This window comes from Astyanax mexicanus, chromosome 14, assembly GCF_023375975.1.
Source record: "Astyanax mexicanus isolate ESR-SI-001 chromosome 14, AstMex3_surface, whole genome shotgun sequence".
NCBI lineage: Eukaryota > Metazoa > Chordata > Actinopteri > Characiformes > Acestrorhamphidae > Astyanax > Astyanax mexicanus.
The window spans coordinates 32,825,450-32,845,134 of NC_064421.1; the positions used below are offsets into that span (position 1 = coordinate 32,825,450).

Here is a 19,685-nt window from a genome sequence, read left to right on the forward strand (position 1 = left end):
CTGTATACATGTATAATAATTTGTGTACTTTGGATGTCCATACTCATGGCTGACTTAATATTGCAAACAAACAGGACTGGAACTAATCACACGAATGGATGCTAACCCTGCCCCTGTAGAGCTACCACATCGCCAGCAGTATGCCATGTTTTTTTCCGTTCTGCTTGATGCTGGCCACTTGTGGTTGCATTGTGCTGGTAATAGGCTGTTTTTTTTTTTAAAAAGTCACGTCAGAAAACAGCTCTCATTCTGGTCTTCCTCCTGTTATTCTATATGTGTAGGGAAGTGTTTTCCTTTTTTCTCCCCAATTTACAAAGCCAATTACCCAACCCACTCATTAGGACTCTCCCTATCACTAGAAATGCCCCAACAACAGGAGGGTGAAGACTAGCACATGCTTCCTTCGATACAAGTGAAGTCAGCCACCGCTTCTTTTTGAACTGCTGCTGATGCAGTATTGCCAAGCAGCCAGCGAGCTCGGAGGAAAGAGCAGCGACTCGGTTCTGATACATCAGCTCATAGACGCCTTGTGCTGATTGACATCACCCTTTGGAGAGATGTGGGGAGAGAGCGCCATCTACCCACCCAGAAAGAGCAAAGCCAATTGTGCTCTCGGGGCTCCGGCAGCTAATGGCAAGCTGCATGAACAGGATTCGTTCGAACACGATTAATGTTTTTTTTAATGTACAGATCCCTCCTGGGATCTGTACCTACTGTCTTTAGTAAGTCATTAAATGAAGGAGATTAACGTATTTTCAAATAATAAGTTTTAATGTGTTTCCATTGCAGTTAAGCACAGTCTAGCTTGGTCATGTTTTGCCATTTTGGCACAAAGCCAACCGTAACATGTGTTAAACGATCAGTGTAAACATGAAACTGGCAAGAATAGAGCTGGTGAGATCTCTTCATGTGAGAGTGATTTTGTTCAAACAACTCCATAATAAACAACTAAAGAAAAACACTAAATTAAAAGGTGTGTTTAAATTGTTGACGGGTTCTGTATATGTGGTGATGATTAAAAGGTATGACAGTATAGCTATTTTTTATTCTTAAATTACAAACAAAAACAAACTTTTCCATGATATTAATTTTTTTTTCAGATGCACCTGCCCCAGTCCTGGCAGGTATAATTTTGGTATAATACCTTATTTAGTTCCAATATGAGATATCTTGCTCCAACATGGTCAAAGTCTATAGTGTTTAGTAAGAGTGTGAGGACCCTCTGCTGCAGCGGTGACTCAATTTGAAGGTGGTCAGAATCAACGCACTGCAGATTATAGAAAATCCACACAGGAGGAACGCAGCTGTGTAGGAGCCAGTCTGATCCACCAGCCAACCTACAAGAAAAGAGCGATATTTGAGTTTGTGATGTTTTGCAAGTAGTTTTCACACTATAAGGGGAATTTAAAAACCTTTAATTTTCCCAAAACTCGTCATATGAATTTTACCAGTCAGGTAACTAGTGTTCCATAATGCGCCTTATCATCCGAGGCACCTTATATATCAAAAAGTTTATTAAACGTTTTATAATCTGGTGCGCCCTATAGTGCGAAGCAGCCTGATCAATATTTCCAACCCTTCTGAAACAAAAAGAATAAAAGTCAAAGGCACTCTGTTAGGAAAATGACTAAAAGCCTTTAATGTGTCAAAAAATATATATATATATTAATTTACAAAATACATATATATTTTTTTCTCAACATTTTTTTATTAATATTTATTTTCCACAATTATTTATTTATTTATTTAAATTATTATTATTATTATTATTGATAATCATGTGACTACAGACATGTGACAGTGACTGCCATGACACAATAAAGGCTTTTAGTCATTTTTCCTAACAGAGTTTTTATTTGTCTCTACCTTCTGAAATATATATGTAGACATTTTATATTATTTAAGTATCGTGGCTGAAGAAACATTTCAGGGAAAAAGTGTGTGGAAAAGTGTGTTTTTATCATTTTGCTAGTTCAGAACAAGCCATCAGCTTGTGATTATTAAGAGGATACTGAAGAGAGGGGAGAGGACTCTTTGGTCTGTTACATGACACCGGGGAAGGAAAATGGCTAATTGAGCTTAATTTGATTGTTTACACTGTGCTGAATTTGTTCATATTTAAATAGCTGTGAATAATTGCAAAAAATGTATGTGATTTCTTCAATTGTTTTTTTTTTTGTTTGTACTGATTGACAACAATAGTTTTGATACAGAAATATATATTTATATTTTTACCATTGGTGCATTGTTTGCCAGCCCAACCTAATATGTTCATGTCATACAGCTCTGGAAAAAATAAGAGACCACTTGAAAATGATGAGTTTCTTTGATTTTATCAAATTGAAAACTTCTGGAATATAATCAAGAGAAAGATGGATGATCACAAGCCATCAAATCAAGCTGACCTGCTTAAAGTTTTGCACCAGGAGTGGAATAAAGTTATCCAAAAGCAGTGTGTAAGACTGGTGGAAGAGAACATGCCAAGATGTATGAAAACTGTGATTTAAAAAAACTGGGTTATTCCATCAAATATTGATTTCTGAACTCTTTATGAATATAAATGTGTTTTCTTTGCATTATTTGAGGTCTAAAAGCTCTGCATCTTTTTTGTTATTTCAGCCATTTCTCATTTTCTGCTCTAAATAAAAAAAATTGGGGGGAATTTGGGATAAATGTTGTTCGTAGTTTATAGAATAAACATATACCTATATTTAGCAAAATCAGAGAAACTGATTCAGAAACTGAAGTAGTCTCTTAATTTTTTCCAGGGCTGTATGAAGGATGTAATTGTTGAAGATGTGTCGTACCTCATCATCTCAGCTCACATTAACGTGCCCAAATTTAACTAAAATATTTACAGCAGGTTACATAAATTCCAAAACCAAGTTACTAATGCACGGGAAGTTATGTGGTATCCTCACCTGCTATTGGTGGACTGATGAGGTAGGGAATGGCGTGCAGGAAGCAGACCACGCCCAGTGCTGAAGAGAGGTAAGTAGGACCTACGGTGTCAGAGGTCACCACAGGAAGGAGTGCCACATAGGCCCCGTCGAAATAGCCGTAGAAAAGGGAAAAGGGTACCAGCAGCGAAAAATTCCACAACAAGGGCACAAACAGGCAACTCAGTCCTTCAAGCCCCACTGCAAGCAAGTAGCTCACAATTCGATATGCCCTTAAACACCTGCATACAGGAGACACATAAAGAAAGAAATAAAAAGATATGTTTAAATCGGCCCGATTATCTTGTAGTGTGCTTCTGGCATAATGCTTTTTGCTATGCACAGAGAATTTCTTTTTTAAAAATGTATATATTTTTTGCTCTGTGCCATACACAGGCCTGCTGCAACATGGCAAGCAAACCAATCAATTGCCTGGGGCCCTGAGCTGGTTATGAATTGAATGCAACAGCAAACTGTTTGAGCGCCCCTTTAAAATTCTGTGATGGTCAATGTAGAAAAGGTTCGTCATTCCTGCAGCCGGCAAAATATGAAACCTCAGCAATTATGAAGCCAGAAAAGAAAGAAGAGAAAGAAAGAAAAGAAAAAACAAGACAATAAAAATATATAAGTTACTGAGGATGAATGAAAAAATCCATTTTGATTGGGGTGCACAAATGCTTTGAAACTGTCCTGACCATACAGTTTGTTTTATATTCTCAAAAATCTTTAAACAAGCAATAAAATGTCCAGTGGTCTCGTCAAACCATTAGTCTCCAGAAATCATTAAAAATGGTTAAATAATGTAGAGATTTTCTCTTTAAACACAATTGTGAGTGAGAAATTAGGAGGATTTTTACACTGACCACCATGCCTCAAAGGCTTAAAGAACTGAACCATCACGGTGACTCACCTTCTGTCTGAAATCCAACCGAAAGTGATGTTCCCCACGATACCCATCACTCCCAGAAAGGACATGAGGAGCGCAGCCTGCTGATGACTGACACCGATGCTGAGAGAATACGGTACCAGGTACACAAACGGCACGCTGCATCCGAACGCCAGGAACAGGAAAGACACCGACAGTAGCAGGAAGTCCGGTATTAGCAGGAAGCTATACTCCTCTGTGGACGGCAGGAAGAAACAACCGTTTTGATCTCTGCTTTCTCCTGGAGCTTCATTCTTGACGGGGAAACCTGGACGTTCACAGAAGGCCACTTCATGTAGCAGTTTGGAGTCAACTAACTTTGATTCAGCTAGCACTGGATAGTAAACTAGCTTTGCCTCAGATAGCTTTGAGTCATTTAGATCTAAGTCAGCTCGCATTGGGTCCGTTTGTGCAGAGGAAACTTGCATTGACTCAGGTAGCTTTGAGCCAGTAAGCTCTGAGTCAGCTTGCATAGAATTATTTAGCACAGACTGAACTAGCTTTGACTCAGGTAGCTTTAAGTCGGTTAGCTCTGAGTCAGTTTGCATAAAGTCAATTAGCATTGTCTCTGGTACCTTTGAATCATTTAGTTCTGAGCCAGCTCGCCCTGAATCAATCAGCTCTGAGTAAACTTGCATTGAGTCATTTAGTGCAGAGTCAATTAGCATTGTCTCAGGTAGTTTTGAGTCATTTAGTTCTGAGCCAGTTTGCCCTGAATGAGTCAGCTCTAAGTAAACTTGCACTGAGTCATTTAGTGTAGAGTCAATTAGCATTGACTCAGGTAGTTTTGAATCATTTACCTTTGAGCTAGTTCGTCCTGAATCAGTCAGCTCTAAGTAAACTTGCATTGAATCATTCAGTTTAGAGTCAATTAACATTGTCTCAGGTAGTTTTGAATCATTTAGCCTTAAGCCAGCTTGGATTGAATCAATTAGCTCTGAGTCAGCTCCTCTTGGATCAATTAGCTCTGAGTAAACTTGCAGTGAGTCATTTAGTGCAGAGTCAATTAGCATGGTGTCAGTTAGTTTTGAGCAGTGTAGTACTGACTCAGAGTCAGTTTCCCTTGAGTCACTGAGCACAGTTAGCATTGTCTTAGGTAGCTTTGAATCATTTAACTCTAAGCCAGCTAGCATTGAATCAGTTAGCTCTGAGTCAGCTTGCATTGAATCATTTAGTACAGAGTCAATTAATACTGTCTTGAGTAGCTTTGAATCCATTAGCTTTAAGTCAGCTTGCATTGGGTCAGTTAGTGCAGAATGAACTAGCATTGACTCAGGTAGCTTTGAACTGTTCAGCTCTGAGTCAGCTCGCCCTGGATCACTTAGCACCAACTGAAGTAGCATTGAATCAGGTAGCTTTGAGCCAATTAGCACTGATTCAACTACAACAGTATCTGAAAGATTTGTGTTTAATTTAGTGTTCTGCTCTGAAGCTGTTGGGTCCTTTAAGTTGGTCGATTTGCTGTTTGTATTTAGCTTTAGATCTGTAGACGTTGTGTTCATAAAAATGACTTTTGTGTCTCCAGGATTTGACTCAATGTCTTTAGTCTTCTCCATCATTTCTGTATCTGTTTCCACAAGATCCTTTTCAACAGGTTCTCCACATATTTTCTCTTCAAGGGTAGAATCTAAATCTTGCTCTTCTTTTTGTATTATCTTGTCTTCTAGCCCACCATTGCTCACTCTGTCTATATTAACACCACTGAAATCCAACGTTGCCATTTCCAAATTATCCTTTAAGTTCAATTCCATGTGCAGGTTAGCTTCTGCTAACTTAGCATTTAGCATGCTAAGCTCCTCTTCTCGGCCCTCACCATCTTGATTCTGCCTATGTCTATTCAAGGGCCTCATGAGGGCCCCACAGACACACAAGTGTGAAGCAAACCCCCCTAAAATAAGGAGAGCCCCCCTCCAGGAGTAGAGCTCGATTAGAAGCTGCACCACAGGTGCAAGAACAAATGTCCCAATGCCACTGCCGGACATGGCGATCCCGTACGCAAGAGCTTTCCTTTCACTGAAGTAGGAGCCCACCATGGCGACTGCAGGGGTGTAGCAGAGAGCGAAGCCCAGTCCTGAGAGGGACAAAAAGGGAAATAAAGAAAAATGAGTCAGAAAAAACAGTCATGTTGTAGTAATGTATACTATACAGTATTGCCAAAGGTATCTGCTCGTCTGCATTGTGTTTGGTGATGTAAAGCTTTGATGGAGCTATGATGCTCAGCCATGGAAACCCATTCAATGAATCTCTCTAGCTAATCTGAAGGCCGCATGAAGTTTGGAGGTTTGTAGTGACTGACTCTGAAGTAAGTTGAAGACCTCTGTGCGCTATGCTCTTTCAGACCCACTGACCCCGCTCTACTATTTTCAATGAGGGTCTGGATTGACTTTAAAAGTTTCTTAGTATGGAGTTAATTTTGTGCCAAAAGTTTTACGTAAAAAAATCAAATCTCCAGTCAAAATTAAAAAAATCAAAAAGACAAATTGTTTGTTGCACATTCAAAAGAGAAAAAATATATAGCAAATACATATTTTTAATATGCTTGGTTACTTTATTATTCTTTGCATGTTATTTAAACATTGTTACTGTTTCAATTTTGCCGGTCTTAGCTTTAATTTTTTTGTTTTTTAGATTTTTCTGCTTCTGGAATCTCTCATTTGCTTCTGCTTCAGTTTTTTTGCCTTTGAGTTTTGGCACCCTTTTTACAGGTGGGCGGAGCTTAGAAGAAGGCCATGACCAAGTTATGATGAGTATTTTGTTTAGTTTGTCTAAGACTTTTAAATTACAACATCATTCCTTATTTGTTTCTTCATAGTCTGGATGACTTCAGTATTCATGTAGAATGTGGAAAAAAAACCCCATAAAAATAAAAACATTGAATAAAATTCTGTGTCCAAACTTTTGACTGGTACTGTAAGTATGTAAAAATTTACCTGTATCTTACCTGTGAGAATGCCTAGTGACAGATAGAGGTACTCCAAACTAGAGGCAAAGGAGCTGAGAATGAGCCCCAGAGAAGACAGCAATCCTCCAACCATCACCGCCACTCGACAGGAGAAGCGGTTCCCTATGTAACTACCCAGAGGAGCTGCAGAAAGAGCACAGAGATACAGTTTCATACAATGCAAGTCTACAAAGCAAATTTCACATAAAAACCAAGACTGTGACTGTTATTTTTCAGGTTTAGTGGGTCTGTTAGAGCACGGAAATCAGACAACTGTGCTGGACTCTGGCCTCCATTTCCCATTTCTGTTCAAATAGAATGATCATCATCATTGTAAATTTAGTAAATTTATTAATAGAGTAATATTTATACATTCATCCATGCATCCATCCATCCAATCAAAGCTGAACAGTCTTACCACAGAGCATGGTGGTGCAGTCCACCAGAGAGTGAATCCATGCAGTTCTGGAATAATCGCTGGAGAAGTGCATCTGGAACTCCAAGAAGAAGATGGATACACACCTGCAATCGACAGCAATGGCCATCATACAGATACTGACCTAATGAGTTTCAGGATACTTTCACACTTGCTCTGTTTGGTCATCCAGTCATCCATCAAACAGGCAGAGAGCCCATAAATGCCATAAATGGCCCTGATGTTGGTCAACTACTGCCAAGTCCTGCTGGAAAATGAAATTTTCTATAAAAGTTGTCAGTAGAGGGAAGCATAAAGTGCTGTAAGATTCTCTGGGAAAACAAAACTGCACTGACTTTAGACTTGATAATATAACACAGTGGATCAACACCAGCAGATGACATGTCTCTCCAAACCATCACTGATGGTGGAAACTTCACACTAGACCAGCAGCTTGGTCAAGTCAGTGCAGTGTTTTACAGGAAAATCTTACAGCACTTCATTGCTCCCTCTGCTGACAACTTTTGTGGAGGTGTGGATTTCATTTTCCTGCAGGACTTGGCACACTGCCCACACTGCTAAAAGCACCAATTGGTCTTAAATAATAATAAAATATTCTGGGGCACTGATCTTTGGGTTTTCATTGGTTGTAAGCCATCAGCAATGCTTAAAAAATGCTTAAAATAGATCACTCTGTGTGTAATACATCTATATAATAAATAATATGTTAGATTGTCAATTTAGATTCTCATGATTTTTCTGTAGTCTGAACTCAACCTACTCAGCTAAACACTTTGCATATTAGAACATTTTCTTAGAATGTTTAATTAGTTAAGTTTTCTGGATATTCTTAACAGTTTGAAAGGTTCTGCAACATTGATTGTGTAAATGTTTGAATTTTTAATGTTAGTATTCATCTAGCTGGGAAAGTTATGTGATGCAGACCATTATTAAATATAGGCTGTAGGTTAAAGGCTAAGCTACCAGGAACATTTTCAAAACGTTGCTAAATGTTCTTATAGCATTCTTTTTTAGTTGGGTTAGGGCTTTCCCTGCACCCAACACACCTGATTCAACTAATCAGCTCATTAAGAAGAAAGCTCTTTTTGACAGTGTTTTGTACAGGACAGTGGGTATCCTGGTCTGAGTTCAGTCTCAGTAACTGACCTGGTGACAGCACGTGTGCAGATGGTGGTAATAAAGCAGCCAGCAACGATCATCCAGCCCCATCCTCCATCTGGAGCAGCCGCTGCCGAGCGCCTCTTCACTCCTGCAGCCATGCTTTCACTTTCCACTACTGCCTTTAAAGCACTTTGTGGCTCACGTTTTCCTCTTTCCTCCAGGGCTGCTCGGTATTCCTGCTGTTTTTTTGCTGTTCTGATTCCTAAATCAGCACCAGTTGTTGGTTGTTGGCTTTTCTTGTTTTATAGTTTATGGTTGGCTGGTTTTACTGAGATGTCATGCTGTCAGTTGGAGCTGAAACCGTGTGAGGCCTGGGAATGAAGATGGTAAACATGAGTAAAATCGGCCTGCAAAACAACATTTCCTGACAATATATCACACATTTATTTGTAAAACGGAATAAGGTATGGATGGTATTCTAATAAGGCGGATTTTAATAAGGTTGTTATTGCTGTTTTAGCTATATAAAGTACTTTATCTATTTAAAGTACTTTAGACTATTTAAAAGCTTTCAAGCTTTCTCCTTAGCTGATTCACGCTTCCTGACAACAGCCGAGCTCCAGACCAGGGACAATTCTAGGGGTTTAGAGGTGCTGAGCACCCAATGAACCTAGCTACATTAAAGTAAATTAGATAGAGGAGAGTTTCCAGGAGGATTGAGTGGGTCATATCAGTATAAATCGTATAACTTAGATTTAAATTGTAGTTGGGTGTGTTCAGGTAAATTTCTAGTGCATTGCTATCTTGGCAACGGAAAACATAGGTGCGCCAATTACTGAATTAACCAAGACAGATGTGAACAGTCAGACATTCATTTCTATCCTGGCAATGCAAGCGTGCCAAAGCACGAACACCTCAGCTCATTACAAACAAGGACACACCGCAGTGCACAAACCCAACTTTTACAGAAACATAAAATAACATAGCTGGTCCCATAAATAAGCTGCTCGCACGCCTTCAAGTCAGTTTCCTCTGCTAATAAGTACAGAAGCTCTGCATTGTTAAAATAGCAATCTGCCAAAGTCAGAGCACACCTGAGTCTTACAGGGAGTGGCAAGATTGCTACATACAATTGGTGAAAGATATGTGATAAATAGATTACTGTGTATAAGCAGTATAAGAATGTGTGTGGTATCTACGTGTGTTCCTGTGAAAGAAGTTGAAGGTTCTTGGAAGTGTTGGTTTGGTCATTAATGATAAATGGTCTAAAATTTTGATAAACTCTGTTCTAAGTGATGGTTTAAAAAGTAGAGCCAGGTCGTGTTGTGGGGCTTAAATGAGGTTTCCTGGAACAGTGATGGTAACCGAATGAAAGACAAACAATAAACCAACCCCCAACCAACTGATCCAAATCTTTTGTCCTACACACACACACACACACACACACACCCACCCCAACACACACCCACACACACACACACACACACCCACACCCACACACACACACCCACCCACCCCAACACACACACACAAACACACCCACCCACCCACCCACACACACACAAACACACACACCCACCCACCCACACACACACAAACACACACACAAACACACACACCCACCGACCCACACACACACACACACACCCACCCACCCCAACACACACCCACACACACACACACCCACACACACACACCCACCCACCCCAACACACACCCACACACACACAAACACACCCACCCACCCACCCACCCACCCACACACACACAAACACACACACAAACACACACACCCACCCACCCACACACACACAAACACACACACAAACACACACACCCACCCACCCACACACACACACACCTACCAGTTCTTCCTTTGTTAAGGAGCAAAACTACACACTACTCCCATCACCTGCCCATTGTCTTTCAAAAGAGTTTAGCATCTGACTGCATGAACCCTTTCAAATGGGTCACGTCTAATGGCTCACTTACAGTCTTAACTGGAGTGATTTAACCCCAGAACATTTTAACCACAGAACATTTTAATGACTTCTACTCAGAATCTAAACAAAGTAAAGATTTCATTTCCTCACATACAGTTTAACACGCTGATCTTTGAAAATAGGCTAACACATTATTTCTATGGTTTATAGCTAATGATTTAAATCAGGATACAATACAATTATAAAAAAAAATGTGGATAATGTTTTTACCTTATTACAATAAGCGTTCATTAATTAACAGTACTTACAACATCTTATGAATTGACACTGTTAACACATTATTGATCGTTAAAGAATATCTATAAATATCAACTAATGTCTCAATTCATTATTAATGAACAGGATTTACAACATTCTTAAGAAATATATTGTTGTAATAATGTTTAATAATGTCTTAACTAGTGTCAATTAATAATTAACTGATTTTAACTCATATTACTAAACCATTTATTATTGTTTTTGTTATTGTTATAAGTGCTCTTAATTGAAATACCCTTATTGTATAGCGTTATCGATTATTTTTATATTACATTATTATTATTATTATTTTTATTATTTTATACAAAATCATTCCAAGCTATTCTCTTTAAATTTGTTCCATGGTTAAGTATTTAGGAGAGTTTTGTTGAGAAATGGTTAATTGTAGTGTCAATCGATAAAAAAAAAAAATCGAATTAATCACAACAGTATTCTTTGATTAATCGCATTTAATTACTTTAAGTCTTAAGCATTTGATAATGAATATTTGAATATTAATAAAAGAATAAAGGTAAAACGTAACTATATTTGTATCCATACAGATTCTGTTTCTACTCAATATTTGATATTTGATTATTTATATTCATACTAAATAAAACATTAACATTTAACTTTAAATACTTTATTGCAGTAATATATAATTGAAATTAATAAATGTAGACTTTTCTAGATGTAGTAAAGAAAAAATTATAAAATAAAACTGTAACACATACAGTCTAAATAAAGGTTTAAAAATGTAAACCTTTCTTTAAATGTTTAAACATGTTATCAAATTATTACACTATTAATAAAGAACGACTATGGTTTAAAGTTAATGGTTTAAACACTTAAACAGTTAAACAGTTGCAGTAAAACCATGTGAAACATTTTTTTAACAAGTTTTCAAAAGAGCTAATGGCTAATTTTAGTACTATAGACTACATATTAAGTGTTAAGCTAACTGGATATAAATGGGTTCTATTCAAGTCTTATGGAATATTTTTGAATGTGTTGTTAAATTCATTTTTAAAGTTATTATTTATTGGGTATAAACAGGTTCTATTAAAATCTTATTCAATATTTTAAAATGTATTGCTTAATTTATTTTTAAAGTTATTATTTATTGGGTATAAATGGGTTCTACAACAATGGATTATACAAACTGTTACCTTTGTAAAAAAAACTCTTATAAAATCTCTGATCTCTCTTTTAGAACACAGCATGATTTATTTTAATACAGAAAAAAGTCTTCATGCAGCTGAATTAATTAGCTAATTACATGTTTATTTATACCTGGTGTAATCTACATTAATTACCTTCATTAGATCTTCATAAGAGTTCTGAAGCTTACCTGGTTTAAGCTACCTGGACTTTCAGAAGGCTGCAGTGCTGGTGAGAAGATCTGACTGGTGTGTGTGAAGGTGTGTGTGGAAGGAAGGTGGAGCAGCTGGTCTGTGTGTTCTCTGTGAAGTTCTCCATCATTGTTTTCCTGAATGTGTTCAGAGCCTGGTATCTGGTGGAGCAGCATTGAGGGAGGGGTTTATCAGGGGGTCTGGCTGGTCCTGGGTCAGTCAGGTTGCTCTAGGGTGAAAACAGGTAGGTGGGTCCACTTTTCCTAAAGGTAATTCCTGGCTCTTTTGTGTTTAATGGTGAAGTTTCTTTATTAGTTCACTGTAGGATCAATATCAGTTAGTAATGTCAATCAATAAAGAAAAGGATTAATTAATCACAACAATATTCTTTGATTAATCACAATTAATGGCGCTTTAAGACTTAAATACTTTAAATAAACAATAGTACACGAGAGGGCTTTCTATAACGTGTAATATTGGGACAGTGCTAATATTACACATTATAGCATGAACCTTGAGTGTATGATTGTGATTATACCACAGTTCTATTTTCACTGATTATTGAAAGATTTTGAGTTGAAAAGGACGAGAAAATACGATCTGTTTGGTTATAAAAACTCCTCAAGTTAAAATAGTTCCATTGCTGCTCTGTTTGTTGCTGCGCTGTTTGGTTTGTAAGCGCCGTATTGTTACTAGGTTGCCTGTATGTGGAGGAGTAATTCATGGAGAGCTTCGGTTACAGTGCATTACCGGCTGATAACGGCGCTCATAGAACGTTTCTCAGCCAGTCACATTGCAAGGTCGGAACTAACTTTGGTAAAATAATGAATATTTAATTATAAATAAAAGAATGAAGGTAAAATGTAACTATATTTACACTTACGGTGTTAATCACTTAAAATATATTTGTATTAATCACAAAAATATTAAAATCATGTTTAAAAGCTGGTACTTCCTTGTAATTTAGGAGGGAGACAAATATAATAGTGAGAAGTGTTGTGTGACTTCCATACTAGAATTTTTTTAATTGTACTATATCTCATGGTAGCTATGATGCTTTTTAGAATTGTAAAAGAATGATAGAGATTAAAAAAGAAAGATAGAAAGAGATTTAAGATATTTTAGGAAGACGTAATTTTAACATCACTAAATAAATCTGCAAGTACATCGGTAGGCTTGTAAACTTGGTAAAATTAATAAGTTGCCTAAAAAAATTAAGATTGATCACATGCATTAACGCGCTAACACTGACATCACTAATATCAATATACCATGGCTTTTGTATCTGCAGACTAGTTGTTTAAATTTGCTTTAAATCAGTTGTAAAGTTGTGAAAAGGTAGAGTTGGTATATAGTGAATAGCCCTATTTGAGTAATGTTACATATTATGGCAAGAACTAATCAATTAAATAAAGAAAAATTAATTACTTTAAGAAATGAAGGTTAGTCATTTCCAAATAATTCAAGAACTTTGAAAGTATCCTAAATGCAGTAATAAAGACCATCAAAAACATTGTAATGATGAAACTGGCTCTCACCAGGACCGTCCAGTAAAAGAAGAGCAAGAGTTACCTCTCTTCATTAGAGTTACCAGCCTCAGAAAGCACAAATTAACAGCAGCACAGATATGAGCACCTAAATGCTTCATATTATTATTATGTAATTATGGTTTGTTTAACACTTTTAAGTCATTCAACAGTCTCCTGTACAAGATTTGTTCATTAATATGCTACAAAAAACATGACATTTGAAATGTAGTGTCTATTATACAGGTGCTCCTTATAGATACTAAATTTAGTGCAGAGTAATTCAGATGCATCACAAACATCACAAACACTCAGCACTAATGTTTTCAGTTACCACAGCTCACAAGCTCACTCACCAACAACCAGCAAATAAACCAGCAGCAGAGAGAAGATTATCAGCCAGAGCCTCTCAGACACTCCAGCCACAACCCAGCTACACACAACACAGCTTCACTAACACTATCTCTATCCCCCCCCCTCTCTCTCTCTCTCCTACACCTCTCACTCACCAACAACCAGCAAATAAACCAGCAGCAGAGAGAAGATTATCAGCCAGAGCCTCTCAGACACTCCAGCCACAACCCATCTACACACAGCACAGCTTTACTAACACTATCTCTATGCCCCCCCTCTCTCTATCTCTCTCCCCATCTCTCTCTTTCTCCTACGCCTCTCACTCACCAACAACCAGCAAATAAACCAGCAGCAGAGTGAAGATTATCAGCCAGAGCCTTTCAGACACTCCAGCCACAACCCATCTACACACAACACAGCTTTACTAACACTATCTCTATCCCCCCCCCTCTCTCTCTCTCTCTCTCTCTCATATTCTCTCTCTCCATCTCTCCTACACCTCTCACTCAACAACAACCAGCAAATAAACCAGCAGCATCTGGTCTATCTCTCCCTATCTCTTTCATTCTCTCTCCCCATTTTTCCCCTGTCCTCTCCTACACCTCTCTCCCTCTCATCCTTTCAACCTTCTCCCCTCTCTCTTTCTGTTACTCTTTCTCTCTTTTTCTTCCCTTTTCTTCTTTCCCCCCTTCCTTTCTTTGTATCCCCCTCTCTCACACCTCTCTTCTTCTCCTCCTCCTCTTCTCCTCTCTTCTTCTACCCCTCTATTCTTTTCTCCTTTCCACTCCCTCTTTCTACCCCCCCTTCTGCTCCCTCACTCTCTCTCTCTCTCTCTCTCTCTCGTCCCTTCTTCCCTCTGCTTCCCTCCCTTCTCTCTCTTTCATGTTTTCTGAGTTAAAACTGCACTTTATGTATTTTTTTAAACCTCTGTGTTTAGTGCTTTAAAATGTGTTTTGTGTCTGTATGTTCTCATCCCGGCTCCTCTGTGTTTCATTCCCAGTGTTTTTCCACTCACCTGTGTTCATTTGTAGCTCCGCCCCTTCGTCCCAGGTGTTTCCTGTTTCCTGTGTGTGTACACCTCTATTTAAGGTCCGTGTTCCATTTCCCCGGTGTCGATCCTTGTATGTTTATCATCTGTCAGTGCTCTATGTGTTCCCCAGTTTCCTCAGTCCTGTTTTCAGTTTATTCCATGTGTATTTTGTATTTGTTTTCTTTAATAAATCCCATTTTGTTTGCATTTGCGTCCGCCTCCGCGTCCTCCCTGCACCCGCACCTGACAGAAGGATCGACCAAATATGGACGCAGCAAACGAGTGGACCGGCTCCAGGTTGGCGATCCGCCATGCAGCATGCGGGACCCCGGCGTTGGAATCCCCGAGGCCTGTGGCGTCCTTTAGGCCTCGGGGATTCCAACGCCGGGGTCCCGCATGCTGCATGGCGGATCGCCAACCTGGAGCCGGTCCACTCGCTCCGTGAAGCCAGCTCATCCGCGCTCCGAGAATCCCGCGACCGAGACACCACGCTCCGTGAAGCCAGCGGATGGGACGCCACGCTCTGTGACTCCCGTGGCTCATCCGCGCTCCGAGAATCCCGCGACCAATACGCCACGCTCCGCGAAGCCAGCGGATGGGACGCCACGCTCTGTGACTCCCGTGGCTCATCCGCGTGTAGCACTTACCTCGAATATTAAAATAAGATGGATGCTGTTGGACCAGAACTAGGTTCGTAAAGGGGCAGTTATTGATTAAATAACAATTGACCAAAAACAAATGAGAAAACACCACAGGCCAATGTTAAGTTTAGAATTGCCGGCTTTATGAAAAAAATGTAAAATTAGGAAGTAGAATTGTATTAAGAAATAGGATCCTTCAAAACATTACATACTTAACACATGACAGACAAAATGATCACATATGGATGAAAAGAGAGTCAAACAAGAATCTGAGATTTACTCAGTTACCCTGTAAGTTAAGAAAACCCTTTTTGAATTCTTACTCTCTAGTTAACTTAACTTAGTTAGTTTCAGTAGTTTAATTAGTATCTCAATTGAGCTCTTAGTGTTCTAATATCGGTTTTTGTTTAGTTGGTTTGAAGTTATTTGATATAACTAGGTTTATTTATTTTAATTATCTATCTTTGATATTAATCAAATTAGGCCTATTTTTATTTTAACTAAATCAAAAGCATTTGGTATTACCCTTTATCAGTAAGTTATTACAACCAAAAAAAACATAGGGCATATCACTAAGTCCACATGAGAAAGTTAACACCAGTAAATGCAGTATCAATCAACCTTACAGTTAAACACATTCAAGGCATATGCATAAGCATGAACATAAACATCTAACTGTATCAATGTCCATTAAATCGAGTCCTTAGTGCTAAACAGTCCTTCAGCAAACAAAATGGAGACGGTCCTTTTTACTCAGCAGCGCGAGCTCTCCATGCACTGCTCACGTGATCCAGAGGGAAATTAGCACTTTAATTTGAACAGTCTTACCGCGGTTGCTGAGAGACCCTGGCTCCTCGCTGCAACGTCCACTCCCTCCGAATGGGAAAAAGATCGTTTCTCTCGACGCACAAACACACAGTCCCAGTCGTAGCTCCTAACTCGGGTGGCTCGCCATCTACGTTTATCACGCGCTGCGGCCGTGATGCTCCAAGCTCCACTCTTCCTCCGTGATTCTCGAGAGTAATTCAAATTAAACGCTGAACAAAACCACAGTCTATCAGCATAGACAGAAGACTAAACAACACTTAAAAAAACAAATAAATTGTGAAATCCACTTAAACCTTCTCTTTTTCTTTCCTTCTTAATGGAGCTACTCTCCAACGCGACTTCACCCGTGTGTGCTGCGTTGATTCTGCCCCGAGTCCTCTATGGGAGGACGACTATCGGTGCTGTGATTGGCTGTTAGCTATGACCTTTCAACTTCAACCAATGATAAAATAATGTACCAAAACATGAAATAATGTTTTTTTAATACTATTTATTTATTTTAGACGTTTTTTAATATCACTAAAGTAAATTATTAAAATTATGAATTTCTGCTTAATATTCATTCTTATTTATTAACTATTTAATAGTCAATGTCTACTTTCACCTGGGTTACACCCTCCCCTCTTAAATCTATGCAAGTCCCTTTGCATGAATAAAAGGCTTACACTACTTTTGGCTCAGGGAGTGGAGTTAACATAGATTCTAACATGGAGCTAGAAATAGCTGAACTCAAAGACTGGAATAAGTTTTGGACAATAGTTACTAAGGGATTCCCAAGCTCAGGATATGTCAGTTTTCTGGGGGGGTCTCTTTGTCTTGTAGATCTTCGCAGTTCACTCGGATTTTCATCTTCTTCTTGATCATCTTGTATTTCATCAGTCTCTGTTTCCTTCTGAGTTTCAGGTAAATTTCCAGCATCAGCTGCAACTGTTATGGTTTCTCTCCCTTCAGCAGGTTGGTCTGCTGTCTGTTCGGGTAAGTTCTCTCGTCCAGGTTGGCCATTTACAATTACAGGTTCCATGTCAGGGGTGCGCTGTGTTTCCAATGAAGGTAAGTTCTCAGGTGGGGATTGGCCAAGGTCTTCTGGGGCGCTGCAGGAAACTACAGGATCCGGACAGGCAAGTACGACCGGAGAACGGGTCTTTTCACTGGAAGGCACAGGCACAACAATTTCCTGTGTGGACCTCGTGGTTCCAACGACCGGATCCTGAAAAGAATAGACAAAATCATCTTCATCCGAGTTGGGCTCTGGGTCGACAGTGTCAAGGTTCGGATGTTGACGGGTGCTTAGCCTTCGAGGTTTAGGCACAGCAGGGGGCTCTTCGTTAGAAACGGGCAGAAACCCACAGGGTAGCAGGAGGTCCCTGTGCAGCGTTCTGAGAGGACTGTCTTTGTTCTCTGGCTTGACAGAGTAGACTGGGAGATCACCCTTTCGGCTCACAACGACATGCACAGTTTCTTCCCACTTGTCCGCTAACTTGTGCTTTCCTCGTAGGCGTACATTTCTGACAAGCACTCTATCACCCACATCCAAAATAGATTCAGTGACACGTCTGTTGAACCTCACTGTGTTCCTTCCTGCTGCTTTGGCAGCATTTGTCCTGGCAAGTTGGTAGCTCTCCCGAAGGTGGTCTTTCAGGGCTTGCACATAATGGGAGTGAGACTTCTGTTCCTTGCGGTTCAATGGAACATTGAAGACAAGATCAATGGGTAATCGGGGCTGTCGCCCAAACATGAGCTCATAGGGCGTAAACCCGGTCGTGTCATGTTTAGTGCAATTATAAGCGTGCACTAAGGGCTTTACAAAGTCTCGCCAGTGGGTCTTGTCTTCAGCTTTGAGTGTACCAAGCATGCTTAAGAGCGTACGATTAAATCTCTCAACAGGGTTGCCCCTGGGATGGTAGGGTGTTGTTCTAACTTTGTGTATGCCAGCAAGCTCACAGAGTTCTCGGATTGTCTTCGATTCGAAATCTGGGCCCTGATCGCTGTGCAGCTTTTCAGGAAACCCATAGTGGACTATAAAGCTTTCCCAAAGGCACTTGGCCACTGTTCGAGCTTTCTGATTTGGAGTTGGTATTGCCACTGCATATTTCGTAAAGTAATCCGTTATCACTAGAACATCCTTGGTGTTACTCCGATCTGCTTCGATGGAAAGAAAGTCCATGCAGACTAACTCCAGAGGTCTGGTAACTTGGATGCTCACCAAAGGTGCTGCCCTCTCTGGCAGGGCTTTACGATGAACACAGCGGCTGCAACTCTTAATCTTCTTCTCAACATCATTTGCCATCCTTGGCCAGAAGAATCTGGATCTGGTGAGGTCAAGGGTTCGGTCAAAACCTAAATGACCCATGTCATCATGAAGGCTTGTCAAAACCATCGCTCTGTACTTCTCGGGCAAGACTATTTGGTAGTGAGTTTCATCGCAACCCTGTCTTTTTCTGTAGAGGATGTCATCTCTCATTTCCAGCTTGTTCACCTCTCGCAGGTAGATGGGAAGGTCGGGCAGCTCTCTCTTGACCGCTGGAGAGGGCGTCTCCCCAGTCTCCATCAAATGGAGGATTTCACAGATGGCAGGATCTGTTTTCTGTTGCTGTCGCAAATCTTCCTCTGATACACTGGGAATGACAGGAAAACCATCGCAGCTCTCCAAGCTTGCAGGAATAGCTGTAGCCGTCATGGCAAGAGATGTGACAAGCGGGGTGATGGGACTCCTCTCGCTGGTTCTCACAGGAGGACAGACTAGATGCTTCTCACAGACTGCACTAACCGTCTTGGTAGAGAGACGAGTAAACTCATCGGACTCAGGTAGGTGATGGTGAATGAATTGCCGGATTCGCTCCTCTTCTTTCTGAGACACCAAGTCATTGACAGGTTCAGCATGCGGACGTCGTGAGAGGCCATCGGCGTCGAGGTTCCGTTTCCCTGCTCTGTACTGGAGCTGGAATCTGAAGTTGGAGAGGGCAGACAGCCAGCGATAACTCGTTGCATCTAACTTAGCTGTGGTGAGCAGGTAAGTTAAGGGGTTGCTGTCTGTAACAACTGTAAAAGAGACACCGTACAGGTAATCTGCGAACTTTTCTGATACAGCCCACTTCAGCGCAAGGAATTCCAGTTTATGAGCTGGGTAACGGGATTCGCTCTTCGATAGGCCACGGCTGGCATATGCGATAACTCGCATGACTCCCTCCTGCTCCTGGTACAGCGCTGCCCCGAGCCCAGTTGTACTTGCATCTGTATGTAATACATACGGCAGCTTGGCGAATCCTAATACAGGGGCAGTAGTGAGTTTGTCAATGATTGTCTCGAATGCGGTCTGGCAAGTATCCGTCCATCTCTTTCCAAACGGCTCTCTCGGCTTGAAGTACTCACCAT

At 40.1% G+C, this 19,685-nt stretch overlaps 1 protein-coding gene across 1 annotated transcript; it reads right to left on the reverse strand.

The window, feature by feature from the left end:
- Nucleotides 1-359: 359 nt before the first annotated feature.
- Nucleotides 360-12,192, reverse strand: LOC103025054 (uncharacterized). Its single transcript, XM_015604607.3, has 7 exons — nt 11,934-12,192; nt 8,388-8,713; nt 7,224-7,327; nt 6,806-6,949; nt 3,850-5,935; nt 2,922-3,181; nt 360-1,337 (listed from the first exon to the last, which is right to left on the reverse strand). Exons 2-7 carry the CDS (start codon nt 8,498-8,500, stop codon nt 1,201-1,203), a joined length of 2,844 nt encoding a protein of 947 aa, XP_015460093.3. The 5' UTR covers nt 8,501-8,713; nt 11,934-12,192; the 3' UTR covers nt 360-1,200.
- Between the last annotated feature and the right edge of the window lie 7,493 nt (nt 12,193-19,685).